The sequence below is a fragment of the Aphelocoma coerulescens genome, chromosome 7 (assembly GCF_041296385.1).
Source record: "Aphelocoma coerulescens isolate FSJ_1873_10779 chromosome 7, UR_Acoe_1.0, whole genome shotgun sequence".
Lineage (NCBI taxonomy): Eukaryota > Metazoa > Chordata > Aves > Passeriformes > Corvidae > Aphelocoma > Aphelocoma coerulescens.
The window spans coordinates 30127438-30143928 of record NC_091021.1 but is presented as its reverse complement, the minus strand read 5'-3'; the positions used below and the strand labels follow the sequence as shown (position 1 = coordinate 30143928).

General features: G+C 40.1%; 1 protein-coding gene across 17 annotated transcripts in view; it reads right to left on the bottom strand.

The window, feature by feature from the left end:
- The window catches only part of KALRN (kalirin RhoGEF kinase), a 503525-nt gene that overhangs the window by 192632 nt on the left and 294402 nt on the right, over window positions 1-16491 (bottom strand). For all 17 annotated transcript variants that reach the window (XR_011152025.1, XM_069021109.1, XM_069021107.1 and 14 more), the window contains one exon: window positions 7542-7733. Coding sequence is in view for 16 of the 17 variants with exons in the window: in XM_069021109.1 (XP_068877210.1) it covers window positions 7542-7733 (192 nt within the window). In the remaining variant the exon portion in view is untranslated. The remainder of the gene's footprint in view (window positions 1-7541; window positions 7734-16491) is intronic.

Sequence of the window (16491 nt, the reverse complement as noted above, 5' to 3'; positions counted from 1 at the left end):
TTGTGCACTACGCCCTGGGAATCTCAGAAACAAATAATTTGTGACAATTCTTTAGCATTCTGAAACTTGCTAAGGACTGAAAAAACTGCATAACTTTTCTTAAACTGATCGGTCTTGCTGGATCCATTGACTCGAGCCACTCCATTGACACCATTTTCAACTAGTTAAATAGACTCCTGTGCATACATGCACTTCAGGTGAAAGACAGAATGTGTCTTTTGAGTGATGAGTGAATTATAGGAGTGTCCCTGTATGGCTTTGATGGAGATTTACTCAGTACACACATTATTGCAGGCACTGGCTGCCTACTCTGATGCCTTTGTACACAGCACTAAAGCCCACACACTGGAACTAGGAGAAGCTCATCTTCCTCAGCTTCAGGAAATCGGGGGAACGGGCAGAAATGTGTCTAATAAAAGAGTACTTTATGAGAGTTGGCACATCCTATTTAAAGATGCTCATAAAACTCCCTTTTAGCTGCAACATGACCCACTGATGTTTGGAGAGCAAGGCATACAGGCTGGAGATTTCCACTTCCACAACACACAAAACACATGCAAGGGCTCTCAAAAGCCAAGGACAATATTTGAGTGGAGCCATTGGTCTGAAACAATGCTGAATGGTCTGAAAAATGTGGATAATAAAGCATGAACTTAAATGCAGTCTACAGGAATCCTTTGGCTAGCACATGGCAGACTGGGGGAAAGAACTTCTCTTCCATGCACAGGTTTGACTTCCTGACATTTGGTTTATGTGGCTGCATTTACAAGCATTTAATTCTCACTACTTTGATTCTGTCTCGCAATCTTTTGCCATCACAGATGGCAGAATTTTATTCACTAGTGGTCTGGCTGTGCTTCAAACTCCCCTGCTCAAGAGCAGGATGTGCTGCCAGGATACCACAGCTCTTTTCTTTCCCAGCTACTTAATCCTTCATGAAAAAACTTGCCTCTGGGCAACAAACGGACAGGAAAGAAGGGCACCCTGCACCACCCCAGCTGTCCTGGCTCCTCAGTCCCAGATCTTTGGTAGCTTTACAGACACGATTTAGCTCTGTAAAAGAATCACCAAAGTTAAGGACTGGTGAATGTTGGCATTTTGGTCCAAGCCACAGTCTACCCTCTGGAGTTGGGGGGGATTTGCTTTTGTTTAGCTGCTTCATGGTAATTAATTGCTGATAACCCAAAGTGCACTTTTATATAGCTCACACAAAAATAACACTTTTTATACCTGCAGAGCCCTCTCCACAGCCACAATTATCAGAATGATAAGCTGACAGGAGATCTGCCTTCTTCAAGGTATCTGCCACCCAGGCAAGGGACAGCACATGTGTTACTTGTACTGGCACATCTGGCAGTTCACTTCTACCACACCCTCTGATTTCTGCCTGCTAATTCACCTCTGATGGGAATAGGAGAATATCTAGGAACTGAGCACTTCTTAAAAAAAACCAAACAAACACAACAAAACAGCATTCACTTAGAATCATAGAATCACAGAATCATTAAGTTTGGAAAAGACCTTTAAGATCACTAAGTCCAACCATCCATCTAGCACCACCACTGCACTGATTCAGCTCCCAGCAAAAATAATGGTCATACTTATAAGAGGCATAAGTCTAAGGTTTGATGTTTCACAGCCCTGCAGTGAGAAGAGGTGCAGATATTTTCAAAGTTTGATTTTTCATGCCATTGTGCATCTACATCAGCTGTTAATATTATCCCAGTGAAGGACAAAATTTCTAGCTTTTGAACAAGGCATATTGTCCTTAATTCTAATACTGAAAAGTTCTGGGGTGTGAATTGGCTACTCAGTGAATATTTTATGTGCACAGAGCCAGTTTGGGTCATTTTAATGTTTTATGCTTTCCTTTTTTTTTTTTTTTTTTTTAAATCTGGACATAATATGAGAAAAGGAATAAAAGTGCTGTCCAGGACAGGAGCAGTGTGTGAGTGTGTAAGACAAACACTTTGTGGTAGATGTGTTCAGAGAACAACATATTTTCAGAACTTCCAGAAGTTGCCAGTAAGTGGAGTCACTAAACTGAATATCCCTTGCATCACAAATCTTTGTTATCTAGTGGGTGATTGCTCTGAAAAGTCAATATTAGCAGTAAAAGTCAAACAACAAATTTTTAAGTTCAGTAACATTAACTTTGATTCCTGTGTCAATTCACAGTGAGTGACAGGATTACAGGATATATCCCAGAACCACTGTCATGTTTGCTCCATGATTAACTTTGATACATTCTGTCAACTCTTCTGATGGGAGTCAATAGCAGCCGACCTCAGCCCCGTGAGCTTTCTGCTCCCTGCGTCCCAGCAGCTCTGCCTTGAAGTGAGGAACAAGCCCTGTCAGAATTAGTGATCTAGACTGAAATAATCTCCTAATCACAATATTCAACTGAAGCAGAGAAAATTTAATTTCACAGGTCTTGGTTATCAAGCAAAATTAAGTTAGCAGTGCCTGCAATAAAACACTATTACTGTTCCTGACTGATAGGGCAGACCCACTCCATTACCCACTTGAGTAACCCCACTGACATCTGTGGGGTGACCAAGGTGACCTGCTGACCACAAATAATTTAGGTTATAATATAGGAAGCTGTCTGACACCTAATGGTCCAGGACTCAGCTCTCACTTTCTCATGGCCTTATCAGACAAGATTTTCAGAGTGAAACTTTCCATACCAGGTGTCTGCCTAAGGCTGAACTTGATGAATTTTGAGGTAAAAGGTCCAGAATGAGATGAAGGGATAAAAACCACACACACTTTGCCTGTGTTAGGAGTTTTATTTCTGCTCAAATGAGATGCTCCAGACCCTCCATGCTTTTAAGCAAGGGTTTGAAATTTTGCAGGGCTTAGCCTTGATGTCAAGAATACACATTATGTCATTCATGTGAAAATTTTCCCAAATTTGGTCACTCAGAAGCCCTCTGCCAAGTTCCGGTTTCATGTTCGTAGGAACCTGTTAGGAATCTGGCAGTTCCTTTTTCTCAACATTAAATATTTTCTGAGCATACTCATCCCCCATTCTGAGGGCCAGGTATTCATGGCAGGCTCCACATGGAAGTGCCAGGACTGAGCATCTTGTCCTCCTGCTCTTCTGACCCACTAAGGGCCAACAAAGCACAGGGCACATCATCTGAAAACACAATTCTCTCCCTCTCTGTTTTTTTGTGCTGGACTCAACACAGAACTGGTAATCTGAGGCCAATTGAGAAATGAGAAACCTAGAGGTGGTAAGACATGCTTTTCATGCCCAAAAGAATTATGAAACAATTGCAGAATTGCTTTGTAGTTTAGTTAAGGCCCATATACTCTAAATTCAGTGAAGTTACTCCTCATTCTTAAGTTAGCAACTGCATTATCAGCCAATGCAACAAGTAACGCAACAAACCTAAGTCATCGTTTAATGATGCAAGAGGATTTTAAAAGCTTTTAATGATATAGAAATGGTGACAGTGCTCTTTCCTGTCTACATTTCAATACTTGGAAATGTAAAGTACAGTGCAGAACCTTAAGTATAAAACTGTGAGACAGTAAAATATTAAGATTCAGACAAGGAATTACAAGATGTTTTCTTATGTGTCTTGAGGGTTTTGAGTCTTCAGGGTGTGATTTTATGACATCTGCAACCTCTTCTCCAGGAGCCTCAAAAAATATTCTCTTTTAAACAAAATCAAATGACAGCCAAAAATCCTGTATCATCATTTGATTTTAGAAGCAGAAATTCACAGAAAAACATCAACTATCATGAGATTTGTGATAAAAGTGCAAGATCTGACAATTCTGACAATAATTGATTCAGATTTGAAGAAAGAACCTGAATTCAATTACACTTAATCCTGAGAGAAATTATTCAGGTATGATGCTGTTGAATGCATTTATCCCAGTGATAATAATTTATAACTTTACCCTGCCATACAGATAATTGGATTTGATTCCCAGGGTACCAGGTTTCTGCTCATACCATCAGAAATGCCTTAGTCCACAAGGGTACGAAAATATTGACTACAAAACTAGAAGAGCATAATGAATGCTATAGGACAGTGGGACACACAAAATCTCATTTACAGACATAGCAATAGGACACCTATATTACCCAAGAGTTATGCCACCAACAATCACTTAGGGGACTGCTTCCAATTTATGCCTCTAAAGTGTTATTACCACACCAAAAAGTCCTTGTTTCAGCCTATTGTATGTATTGTTAAATAAGGCCACTTAAAAAACCCATCAAAATTATTGTTACGCTTAATTGGCTGCATTTTTCATATTCCTTCAACTGTATGAGTCAGTGTTTAGCAGAAGGGATCCTCTTTAATGCTTTCACATGAAACAGGCAGTGATTCAAGTCTACTGTAGTATAGAAAAGCCACTCTGAGCTTACATTACCCATGGGGATATCTACATTTTAATGACTGCCTAATTCAACACTACCTATTGTCCTGAAGAAATTATAGGAAGAGTGACTACAAAAGGAAACAGTTCTTTGATAAGATCACTTTTTAAAAGTAGGAGCAGTTAAAAGTTTCTCAGGTGGTGGGAATCTGAGCAGTTGCATGTGGAGATGAAGAGGTGGGCAGAGTAGAGGTGAAGCAATGAGAAGTTCACAGTCGATCAACTCATCCACACCTGGGAATTACCACATCAGAAACACAATTCAGCTGTGCAACGAAGACTGTCAGAGGAAACATGTTCATTGTAGGAAGATATTTAAAATAATTCCAAAAAAAGAAAAAGTGTCAGTAAGACTGATTCTTCCTATTTAATTCTTCCTTTCACCAGTTCTGTCTCAATACAACCTGAAATAGTGAGAATTTGTGAAGCTTAGATGAAAAATGCTTCCAGGCCATAGTTTCCTGCATCAGGGCCAAAAAAATATGAAGGGAACCTTTTTTCATTTCCAAGGACACAAGAGAAAGAGTTGTTCATAGTTTAAGAAATGGTTTTAAGAACTACAAATGATGAACTTAATAATGATGGCTATTATTAAGGAACTAATAATGCCTTCTAGAATAATGCAAAATAAGCCAAGTGTTAACCAGGTTAGCATGGCAACCAAACTGCTTTCTCCTCACTCCAGGACACTCCCAGGAGATGGGTTTAGATGGTCATAGCAAGTCCAGCATCAGGCACAGCATGGTAGGTAGGAGGGCAAGGGAGGCCTGTGTGAGCACCGTGACTGGAATGGCTCCTGCTAAACAGCAGCAATGGACCTCAGATCTCCCACTATTTTACTGCAGCTGCAGCAAAAAAATTCTTTGCCTTGACATCTGCTGTGATTTAAATTGATCTGTTATTATTTAAATTTACCTGTTGTATGTTCATATTGAAGAATGACAATTACATTGGTTAACTTGCCATTTTACAATACACAAGAAAGGCCCAGCAAGGCCAAGCAATGACTCATTTTTACCTAAGCCAATCTATTTATAGCATTAAAAGGCAAATACAGATCCAAACACGTGCTAAGGCTCTCCTGTTGTAACGCTTTGCCCTTTGCACTAATTCCCCCCAGCAGTCTTTTGTTATTTCACTGTGTCTGTGGGGATCCCCAGAGCTGGCAGACAAACACTAAAACCTCAGCAACTTCCTCACTTAATAGTTTTGGCAAAAAAACACCGAGGTATTGAGTTGTGTGGCTTCCACCAGCACAGAAACATGTCACTGAAGGAGCCAGGTAGTGGCACACAATGACATTCACTGAACCTGCAGAAAATCAGAGTGTTTGGCCCCTACAGGAGTGAATCAACACAGGGGTAAGTAAGTGAAAACTTCCCCTTGCAGAGCTCCTGGGCGTCCTCAGACTCTGGGGAACTCTTGGACACTGAACAACTTTATCAACCCAACCCAATGGCTGTCATTCATTATATGATGGACGTGGATTCCTGTGTCCACCCTGACTTTACTGTTGTCCCAGCAATGCTACAGCTCCCTTGACTGTCCCTCTGGAGAGAGAGTCACAGAGTCATAGAATAGTTTGGTTTGGAAGGGACCTTTATAGGAAAGAGGAACCCAGAGTCTGTCCACTCTGGATCTCCTTAAAAGTGAAAAAAAAATTAATTATTGAGCTTTCCAAAAAGACATCACAGAACCAATCTGTCCCACAAGAAAACATGAGGCAAATATTTAGCATTTACTCTCAACATCTAATGAGCAGCATTGATGCTATCACAAAAGACTGGGTTTAAAAGTAATTTTTTTAAAATGTGATTTTTTTTATACATCTGCATTTTTATTCACCAAATCAGAGCTCATTAAAACCAGGTGTGCAGAGCAGGCAAACTCCCTTCTTGTTGAAGAAGAACAGGAGCAAAATGCACTACAATCCAAATCCCTTCACATAGGGAGGCTTTACTTCCCAAAGCCAAATTAGCCTACACAATACCAGTAACTATCTTTTTTTCACTAGTCATCACCTGCATAGGTGAATCAAGGTTAATCACAGCAGGAAACTGTTATGAAATAATTTTTACTGAGGATTTAACCAATTAAGTTTCCCTAGTGGCAAACCAGCATAGTGTTTGAGCAACTCTGGGAACAACAGCATTATCCACAAGTTGAAAGTTAACTATATTTTAATATATTGCAGAAGCAGGATGTTAAAGAAAAACCTTCATGTAGCAACAGCTATAATGGACATGTTGTAACTCCATCTTCCATACACATATAAACAAAGGTGTGCATGCACCTTCTACTTCAGGGGCTCACCAACATGCTGAAGCCTGATATATGCAACTTGTTTGTAACATGTAAATCAACAGGCACAGGCAAAGCTTCAGCTTCTCAGAGTATCTTACTGATCAAGTGTGCTTTTGCAAACAGATGCTGCAGAGCATGAAAACAACTATCCCGACTAATTCCTTCTCTCTCAGCAGAAACCCTATCTTTAAAAGTCACTCACCACTGAATGGCCTTTGGACTGCAGAAAATGTGAAGTATGCTTTAATTACATCCCCAGTGGCCTCCCATTTGATGTCCTGTCCACTGTATCTCTGGCAAGACAGTCTTATCTCTGGATATTTTTCAATTACACTAAACAGCATTTATTCAGGTCCTCACTGATTCACTGTATCAGTATGTGGCTGTTTTTTCTTTAACAGTTGTTTTGAAAAGTCAAGTCTGCCTCATTAAACAATGTAAGATTTCTAGTAACACATAATGATATTGCATACATTAATTAACTGTACATTTAAATGGAATCCTCAGAGGATCAGGCTGCTGGCATGTTTATACCTAATGAGTTAATATCAACTCATGTTCTTACAAGAGAATTCTTGTTTTCTAACAATACATCCTAGTTGTGATTAAGCACCACTTGGTATTGTGTCCCTGTATTTTAGTGTCCTGTAACACTCATATGCTTAATTCACATTTTAATTCCTCTTTACAACAGTTACTCATATGCATGAAATGAACTGGATAAGTACAGCCCTGTGTGGTGAAAATGCCTTTTCTCTGTGATCTGAGTTTTCAAAGACAGCCTCTTGCAGCACACTACAATACACAGCAAAATTCCCTCATGCACATCTTACCTCTTTGGTGTGGGTATGGAAGGAGACTGACATGTCCAAGAGAAGTTTCCTCTGTTCCACCCTCCGGACAAAGTCCTGAATCCGAACTTCCAGATGCCGGGCTGCTTTATAGATCTCTTCAGGGTCACATTCCCCAGTTTGAGCCAACTGCTCTGCAGCCTCCAAGAGCTTGTCTGCATTGGTGTATGTATTCTACCAGCAAACAAAGCAAGAAACACAGTATGAGTAATACAACTGTGGCAAGTAAACCCCTGAAAGAGGCTGTTTATCCTTAAGGCATGAAAGCAAGTGATTACCAGAGTTTTCAAACAATAGCAGCATTTCCTAGTGGCATTGCCATCTGTGAAAGGAGAACGTGTAAAGCCACGAAGACTAATCCCAGAGTACACATGAAATAATTTCTTATTTGAAACACACCACTCCAACTCAATCCTGCCAGGCACAGCAATAGGACTTCCCACTTATTTATTTCCAAGTTCCCTGCAATTTCTCAAAGATAATGCAATGAAGCAAGCGGGACTCACCAGCTCAGGCTACCATGCCTCACGTGACACTCAGCCACCAGCTCACTGCAATGGCCTCCCAACTGCTCTCACATTACAGCATGCAATCATGCTAGCCAGAAATGTCTCAGCCCCAAGAAATATTTGCCTTTCACTGGCTTTTGTGAGACAGACCATGTCTTCAAGCTCCTATGCTTTTTTCCTCTTTCTGCTGTTCTGCAATGCATTTCTAAATGGAGCGAGTCCATGTGATTTGTCTGCAGCTGCCAGTATGTGATGCTCATTTCCAGTTTGCCCAGGGCACGTACCTTCCCTGCACTACCTAAAAATTTGAACACTGCACTGTCCTGATCAGCTAGGGCCTTTGTGATATGAGGTGTATGACTCCTACTTTAGAGAGAGGGAACTGAAGAGCCCAGAAGCAAATTAATGTATCCAAGATAGGCCACACTGCCAAGTAAGAGAGGGGAACTCCATTCAACTTACCTCAGGTTTCAAGCTACCTGCCTATCCTTTCTCTCTCTTTTTCACATTTCTGGAAAACACCACTCAACTAATACACCAGAGAGTCTCATAAACAACAGGAGAAATGGAAAGGACATGCAGTCATCTTCTCCAGAACCATGGAGCTATGCTTTAGTCAGCTGTGTTTAGCAAACTAAACATAGCCAGCCCTTGCCATCATATAAAAGCTTTCTTCACTCAAAATGAGGCCAACAGCTCTTTGGTATTCAACACTTAACAAAAATAAGGAGAGACAAAGATATCAACTTGAGGGTGCTTCTATTACTGGGCTAGATCTTCAGAACTTCTTGGCATTGGCTTAAGACTGCTCCTGGTGGGAATTTTAACCTCTGCTTCAATAGAAGCAGAATTGTAGCACCTTCCTTGTCAAAATCCTCCTCAGTTTAGAAATGCATTAACTTGATGCATATACACAAAATACCTTTGAACACTGTGGACACACATGTACTCCTGAGCCATACACGAACACTGTCAAAAATAAAAGCCATGAATCAAGCCATGTTGTTCCTACTTAGGTAATATCCTGCTGCAGCCAACAGTTGTTGTTTGAGAAAATATTCAATACAGAGATGGAACACTGACCTCCAAGTGTTTAATGGGGGAAAATATTTCCAGTTATAAAAAGCAAAAAGAAAACATCTCATTCAGTGTTCATCTTCCCAGTTTCTGAGGGCTGACTATAAATATCCGGTATTTGCATTTCTCCTTCTGGATTGTGAAGAACATATTCAAGACAGTTTTGTTACCAATAGTAAATTTTTATTCCCTCACTTTCAGGCTACTGCTATAATGGTTAGGCTGTTAACAGCAGCAAAATTTTATGTTTTAATAATCATTTTTTGGAAACCTCTTTAGCTGAGAGTTTGTAAAAAATGTTCCATTTAATGTGATCTGAATTAGGGTCCGGTTTCAGTTAACAGCATCCTTTCTGAATGATCCTCTTCCAATAGTATTTGGAGTGTATGCCAAAGCTAGCACTATTTTTCAAAGTCTAGTCCACTCCTGAGTTTTTCACACATTACCACTACAACAGCTCCCACAGCAGTCCAGCTCCCTGAGTAGAAGACTGTTCCTGCTTTTTTATGTATTATTTAGTTTACTTGTAAATGCCTTCCTTTTCTCTATGTGGCACAGATTTGGGACACAAAACACTATTGTTGAAATACAGTCTGAACACAGCTTCACTGCATTTGTCCCTAACACATTTAGGCCCATCTCTGCTGAAAGCCATCACAGTTTACTGACTCCAACATGTGCTGTGTTGAATTACCTAAGGATGAGATGAGTTCACTGATACAATGACCAGATGTAAATACGCTGGTGAAAAGGGTGTAGGTTGGACCCCAGACTTTGGGGGAAAAAGAATGCAGACTGGCCTCAAAAGAAGCTCTGGCTTCACTGCACAGATAATAAAAGATGTGGCAGCCCCTCTACATGGCACAAGATTTTCTGAAGGCAAAGGGGATTTTCTGCAGGGAAGCTGGTTGGGTGTGGAAGGAGCCATACTTAGTGTTTTCCCTGGGCTGCGACAGGCACTGTCAGCATACAGGGATGCTTCCCTGAAGAATTCGTGCCTAATTTTGGATGTGTTTGCATAAATGTGTCATGCACAAAAAGTTTGAACACAGGGCATTTTGAGTATGGAGTAATTTTTGTTCACCTCTTGTTCTGTCTTTGTCCACTGATGTCACAGGTAAGTGTCTGGATTTTAAAAACAAGTAAAGTTTATGATAGGAAAAACAACTAATGGTTATATTCCTGCTTATTCTAGAAGGAAGGCCTGGTGCTGAGAGATTTCCAGCTCACTGTTGCAGATTTAAGAGACTTAGATACATTTCAAATAAGCAACCACATTTGGGAGTTACCCACCCCTCTCCTTGAGCTCCTGAGGCTGACGAGCTCATGAAAGGACTGTCCTCTCTTGTCAGCTGTCGAGATGTACACACAGCACAGGCCAAATAAGCCAGAGGTTACTCATTTGCTAAAGGCCTGCTCTATTTCTCTTCTGTTTGTTTGCTTAAAGTGCACATAAATCATACCAGAAGTTGTTACACATATCAAATATTTTCATGCACAACTATTTCTCTAGAAGCACTGAACCAAAGCGCTGTTGAACCTGAGAGCTTCATCCTGGTTGGTGCTATAATGCTGCACTGCTTCCTTGCTCCCTACATTTTCATCCTGAGCTTGCTCTCTTGTTAGTAAGCTCTTGGGAGGTACACACCTTTATTTTGTTTGAAGCACTTTGTACTTTTTTGGTGTGACATAACCCTGGATTCAGTCAGGGTGGGAATCCAAGAGAGAATTAAGTTTTACAATGAAGGAAAGCATGAAATGCCTCCTTGTCCCATCATCCCCAGCCAGAAGAGGTTAGCTCAGATTCCCAGCCCTGCTGAGATCCTGCTGGAGGATGGGATCTGGCACACCTGCAAACTGGCGTCACAGTTCAAAACTTTGGAAGAAGGTAAGATCTAATGCAACTGCAGAAGCAAATTTTTGCTACTAGAAGGACAATCGTGGCTGTCCCCTTTTCTGCAAACTGCAGATCCATGAAGTTTTCTGTAGTATTCTGAAGAACATGACACCAAAAATGACTAATCCCTGTAGCAGGGAGATCCCATGAAGAATCTCTCCTGTTCATCTGTGGAGATTAGTTCCTCACAAATAATAATAGCACAAGTTATCCAGAAAAAAAAAAATCTATGAGGTATACAATGATATGCTTTCTGAAATTTTAGGGTTGTGTGGCATTTTTTCTTAATATTGTATTAACCCATGACAGAACTGTCACATGCAAACCCTTGAAATTCTCAGTGAACTGCTATCAGGCATTCTACACTTCTGCACCATTTCATGCACAAAACCAGCTTCCACCTCCTATCTCTTAAAAATCTTTGCAGATCAATCTTTGCATAATGACCTATTTCAATCATGAAATCTGCAAACACAAGGAAATATACCTATATCTTTGTGATCTTCCCCACATTTTTAAGGCATCCATCAATTTAGTGCAGCATTTTGGTTTTGGCCCAAGTGGTTTTACAGAAAATTATTCCATGTAGTTTTTATCTACTGCTAGGAACTACACGTGCAACTAGTTTATTGCTGCATGTTTCTAGGCTGATTACATTGAAAATAGCTGTGTCTAGTGGTAGTCCAGGGCAGAGTTCATGGCCTTAATCTGGACAATTTTTTTTCAGAACAATCTCTCCCTGCACACTATTTTACAGCAGTTTATTATATTTGAAGGGGTTTTATGGTAACTGTCTCCAAGTTCTCCAATGTGTTCTGAACCATTCCCACCAGCCAGAGAAAGATGTTGGTTGTAAAAATCAGGAGAAACATGAGGGAGGGGAACAGGGCAGGTGATCAGATACATGATCACATTAAGCACAAACTACACGCCCTAGACTTCACTTCCCAAGCAGATGATGAGATAAGGGGAATGAGGTAGCACTAGCCTGTATCAACCAAGTTCTGGGGCTGTACAAGGCAGTTCCAGGCAAAGGTTCCTTGTGTTGATTCAGAGAGCTTTGTCACCGGGGTTTTACCACGAAAAAGGCATGGAAGAGATGGCATCTCTGGAGGCCAGTAAGTACCAACTAGAGAGAGAAAGAGGACTAGCTTAGATCTGATATTCTTGACTAAAGACTGGTGATGTGAATCCCTTATTATACCTGCAGGCTGAAGTTTAGGAGACTTATTAGGCTTTCTCTGAAGTGATATCTCCTTTATGTTCTTTAGAGTTGTGACTTGACTCTTCAACGCCAAAGATGAAATCTCTGTATCAGCACTCCTGCTGGGAAGTTGGGATGTTGAGACAAAGTTCAAAGCCTGATCCATCTCTTACTGAAAGCAGTAAAAAGGATTTTACTGACTTCAGGGAGAACTGGGTCAGCCTTCTAACCATCTCCCCAAGATCAGAGGAGGAGAGAAAAAAATGGCAAAGAGCTAAAAATAGGACTCTGGAGGCCTGGTACCTATTCTGTGCGTAGACAGTGAGTAGAACTCCTGCCCAAAGAAACTACAGCACCATTCACATTGGCAAAACCATAACTATAGAGCTGATTCTGCACTTCTTGTCAAACCTTATAAACTATTGTTATCCTTAATTATGAAGCTCAGTTACTGCTATCAGATTCTTTGCTCAAGCTACTTTGTTAAAATTAGCTCCAGTATTTGTTGAGGTTAAGTGATCTCACAGTCAGGCCTTTGTGGAGAATTGTATCTTTAGTAACTTGATATTCTAAAGCTAAAATAAGTGACCACAATGAAACATTTCTTTGATAAATAAATCTGGGGTTTAAGGAAGCATCCATCTTTGTCAAAATTCCTCCTCCCTTAAGAAGGGCAAAGGCTAAGTGCATATGATGATCTAATATAAGTTGTGATTTTATTCCATTTGAATTGCACATAATCAAATCAAGACACATATTCTTACTTGTGCTCTGTGACTCTAATTCAAAACAGACTTACCAGGAATTACAATTACAGAAGTTACAGGCAGAACATCTCTCTGAGGTCATGCAGCCACTCACTCTTGTCAGCACAAGATTGTTCCCCACTGCACACTAGAATGGAAACTTCTTCAGACCTTTTAAAAAAATATCCAGGCTAATGAAGTTTCCATCAGCACCTTCTTCTTCAGACTGTTCTTCCCTTAAATACGGCAATTCATCTTTAGTTTTTCTTGTCATAATTTCACCCCAGTTCTCCGTGCACTCATATCATGCTGATACTAATGACTACTTTACACCTCCAGTAATTTCATTATTTCAGTGAACTGTATAAAATGCTATGTATAATATACTGTATATAATATGTTTTAAATATAAGCATATGGCATTTTTCAGTATTAATTAGATATGAAATATTCCCAGGAATGACAAGGTGGATACAACCCAGAATCCTCACTGACCATTGTGAAGAACCAGGTATCTTTCCATGTATTGTTACTTTTATTTATGATTTTTCCCTCAGGGTTCATATACAAACCAAGATGAATTCATTATTTGAATTTAAAAGAGTGACATTTACACATTACATCAACTGCTGAAATGCCAGATAAATTGATTAAAAGCTACCTTCCAACTAATAAATAAGCAAGATTGGAATTAATAGCTGGGAATACATTAGCTGAAAGAATTCCTCTTAGTGCTGTTTCATATTGAGTGCTTACTTTAGATTAAAAAAAAAGTTGGCTATGGTGTATTTCATCCCATCAATTGTTCATCTTAATCAGGAGTGCACTCATACATCAAGTAGAAAACACTCCCATTACCACAATCATGCTAATTAACTCCAGTGTGATCACAACCATTACTCAACGAAATGCCAGTGAAATATACAGTGAAATAATGTCTTAAATTACATCTAAAATCACACACATCACCCAATATTAATAAGTATGTAAAGACACATAGATGCACATCTGTGTGTACATACTACAAATACACAAACAACAAAAGCTGGCTTGGCAAAGATCTACACTTCTCAGGCCCTTCAGTGTCATCCTGAGACCAAGAGAGGCAGACAGCTGGGAAAGCAAATTACATGGAGGCTCATTTTGTGCTTATAAGAATATTTCAGTTTTTATTTTCTGCCACCTTACTGCTCTTCTGGTAGAAGCATATCCAAACAGAATATCAAAATGAGATGGTGAAATACCCCTGCTGTTTCACTATTTTATGGTCTTCACAAGGATCTATAAGAATTAGGAAACATATTTGAAATTGATGATTATTGGCTAGGTTTTATTCTAGTATTTTATTCTTGGTAATATGCATGAAAATAGCTTAGTCCCTTCACTTTGAGACCATCCTTGTACAGGAACAGGAATGTGAAAGTGAGAAGCAGCAGGGAAAGCAGGACAATGAAGACAACAAAACAATTGTTCTGGTACCAAACATGAAACCAAACTGATACTGCTCACTGTTATGCAGCACAGTGAGTGTACCACTAAAACAGAATTATCACTGCCCAATTTCATAACTGAGTAACTTGCAGAGTGTACAACTGAGAGCTGCTCAAGTGACTGTATGGTAACTGAGCCTTTGAAATTCAGCAAAAATGAGGAAAGCATTTTCTTTTGTGGAAATGACAAGGGAGCACAAGAAAGCAAACTGTCAGGAGTGAAATGCAGCTCCTTTTGAAAGCTTCTTAAATGATTAATATCATCAAAAAACCCAAGTGGTTCACAGCAAAGCTCCACAACTTCTTTATGATAGGGGCAAAAGGGAAAGCGGGTGAAGAAATAAACATGCAGCAGCTCCAAGGTGAGCAGCAATTCAGGAGGGCATGGTATTGTTTTCTGTCCCAAAAGCTCAGTTCACATCTTTTCTGAGCCCTACAGACATGAGTGCAACCATGACAGCTTTATCAAGTCCAGTTGGACTCCAGAATTGAAGTAACTCCAGGCATTCTGGGTTTAATATCATGCTCATGGTTTGGAGATTTCAAAGACATGGCAACAACAGTATTCAAAGGCTTTGGGCTGTCTTCAGCACTTGGAAAAGCCAGCACCAAGTACAACTGGCATCATGGTTGCCTTGAAAACAGAAGCAGAAATAAACTTGTGAGAATGTGAATTCTGTGCCTGTATTTTTTATAAAACCTACTTTAAATAAGATAGCAAAGCATTTCCTCTCCATTTCCATCACAGCCACTACCCTGACTCAGCTATGCTCTTATTGCCATGAATGTGGGGACAGGCTATTATATCTTTCCTGAAACCCATTTGGAGTGGCATGGGACTGTTCATAGAATGAGATAATGTTTAATGGACGAAAATTCGGCAAAACTTTGACCCACGTTCTCCAGAGCTTTCAGCTTAAGAATTCCTACACAGCTGAATATTGAAACCAGGCAGTCTGGAGCACAAGACAGTGCTGTATATACATCACATAACAATCATTCTTTCTGTCTGGTAATAGATGACAAAAATGCAACACAGCCTGCTGCAAAAAGGTAAGTGTACCACTAATACATCATAGGACCTCCAGATTTGCAGTGAGCTCTTTTTTGCCATAAGTGAAAAGCCACCTCTGACAAGCAAACTGATTGTCAACAGAAAAAAATACAGAGGAAGATACACCACATCCTTTTAGCACAGTTAGTGCACTGCTGCTACCTGAGGAAGGATGCCAAGGTTTAATTACATTTTTGCTGCCACTCCTTTGAAATACAGATTTCCTCCCCGACACGCTGCATTGCATCAGCTCCTGTGCACCAGCCCAGGTGGGAGTGGTGCAGGAGATGCTCTCAGTGAGGGCATCACATCATGTGGTGCCATGTCCTAGCACTGCCTATATTCCCTGGAGATTCAGAGGGAAGCAGGGAGCCCCTTGGTGTTCTCCTGGATCCCTCCTACTTGCCCCGTTAAATTTAACTAGTAGCAAGGAATCACTTAAAAATTCATCACTTAAAAAAAAAAAAAATCACTTTCCTTCCAGCATAAACCTCACACTTCAGTACATTGCCTGCCAGAAACAAACACACAATTAGAATAAAACACCGACACTTCTGTTCACAATTTGGATAATTCCATTTGGCAAGACGAGGCTTCTCAACATACTCTATGAACAGGAATAGTAACACACCACTTAGATAACATCCATCCCCATCTCCCTGCTCTCTGGACTTCAGATAATTGCATGGAGAATGCCCCTCTGCTATCAACATTAATAAAACAGTCTCCTTCAGCTTCAATTAAAGTTGAAGTAACTTTTTACTTCACCTCCTTGTTCTAGCTGAGCATCTTTAGGAGCAGGTCAGCAAAACGGTCCCTTTGGATTGAGAATCTCTTCACTATCAACATTAATTTGTCTCTCTGTCGTGCTTTACACACTGGAATTTGTTTCAAATGAGTAGAAACCATTCTCTGAATCTTACTTGATTTATAAACCCATTTTTCACCACTGTTA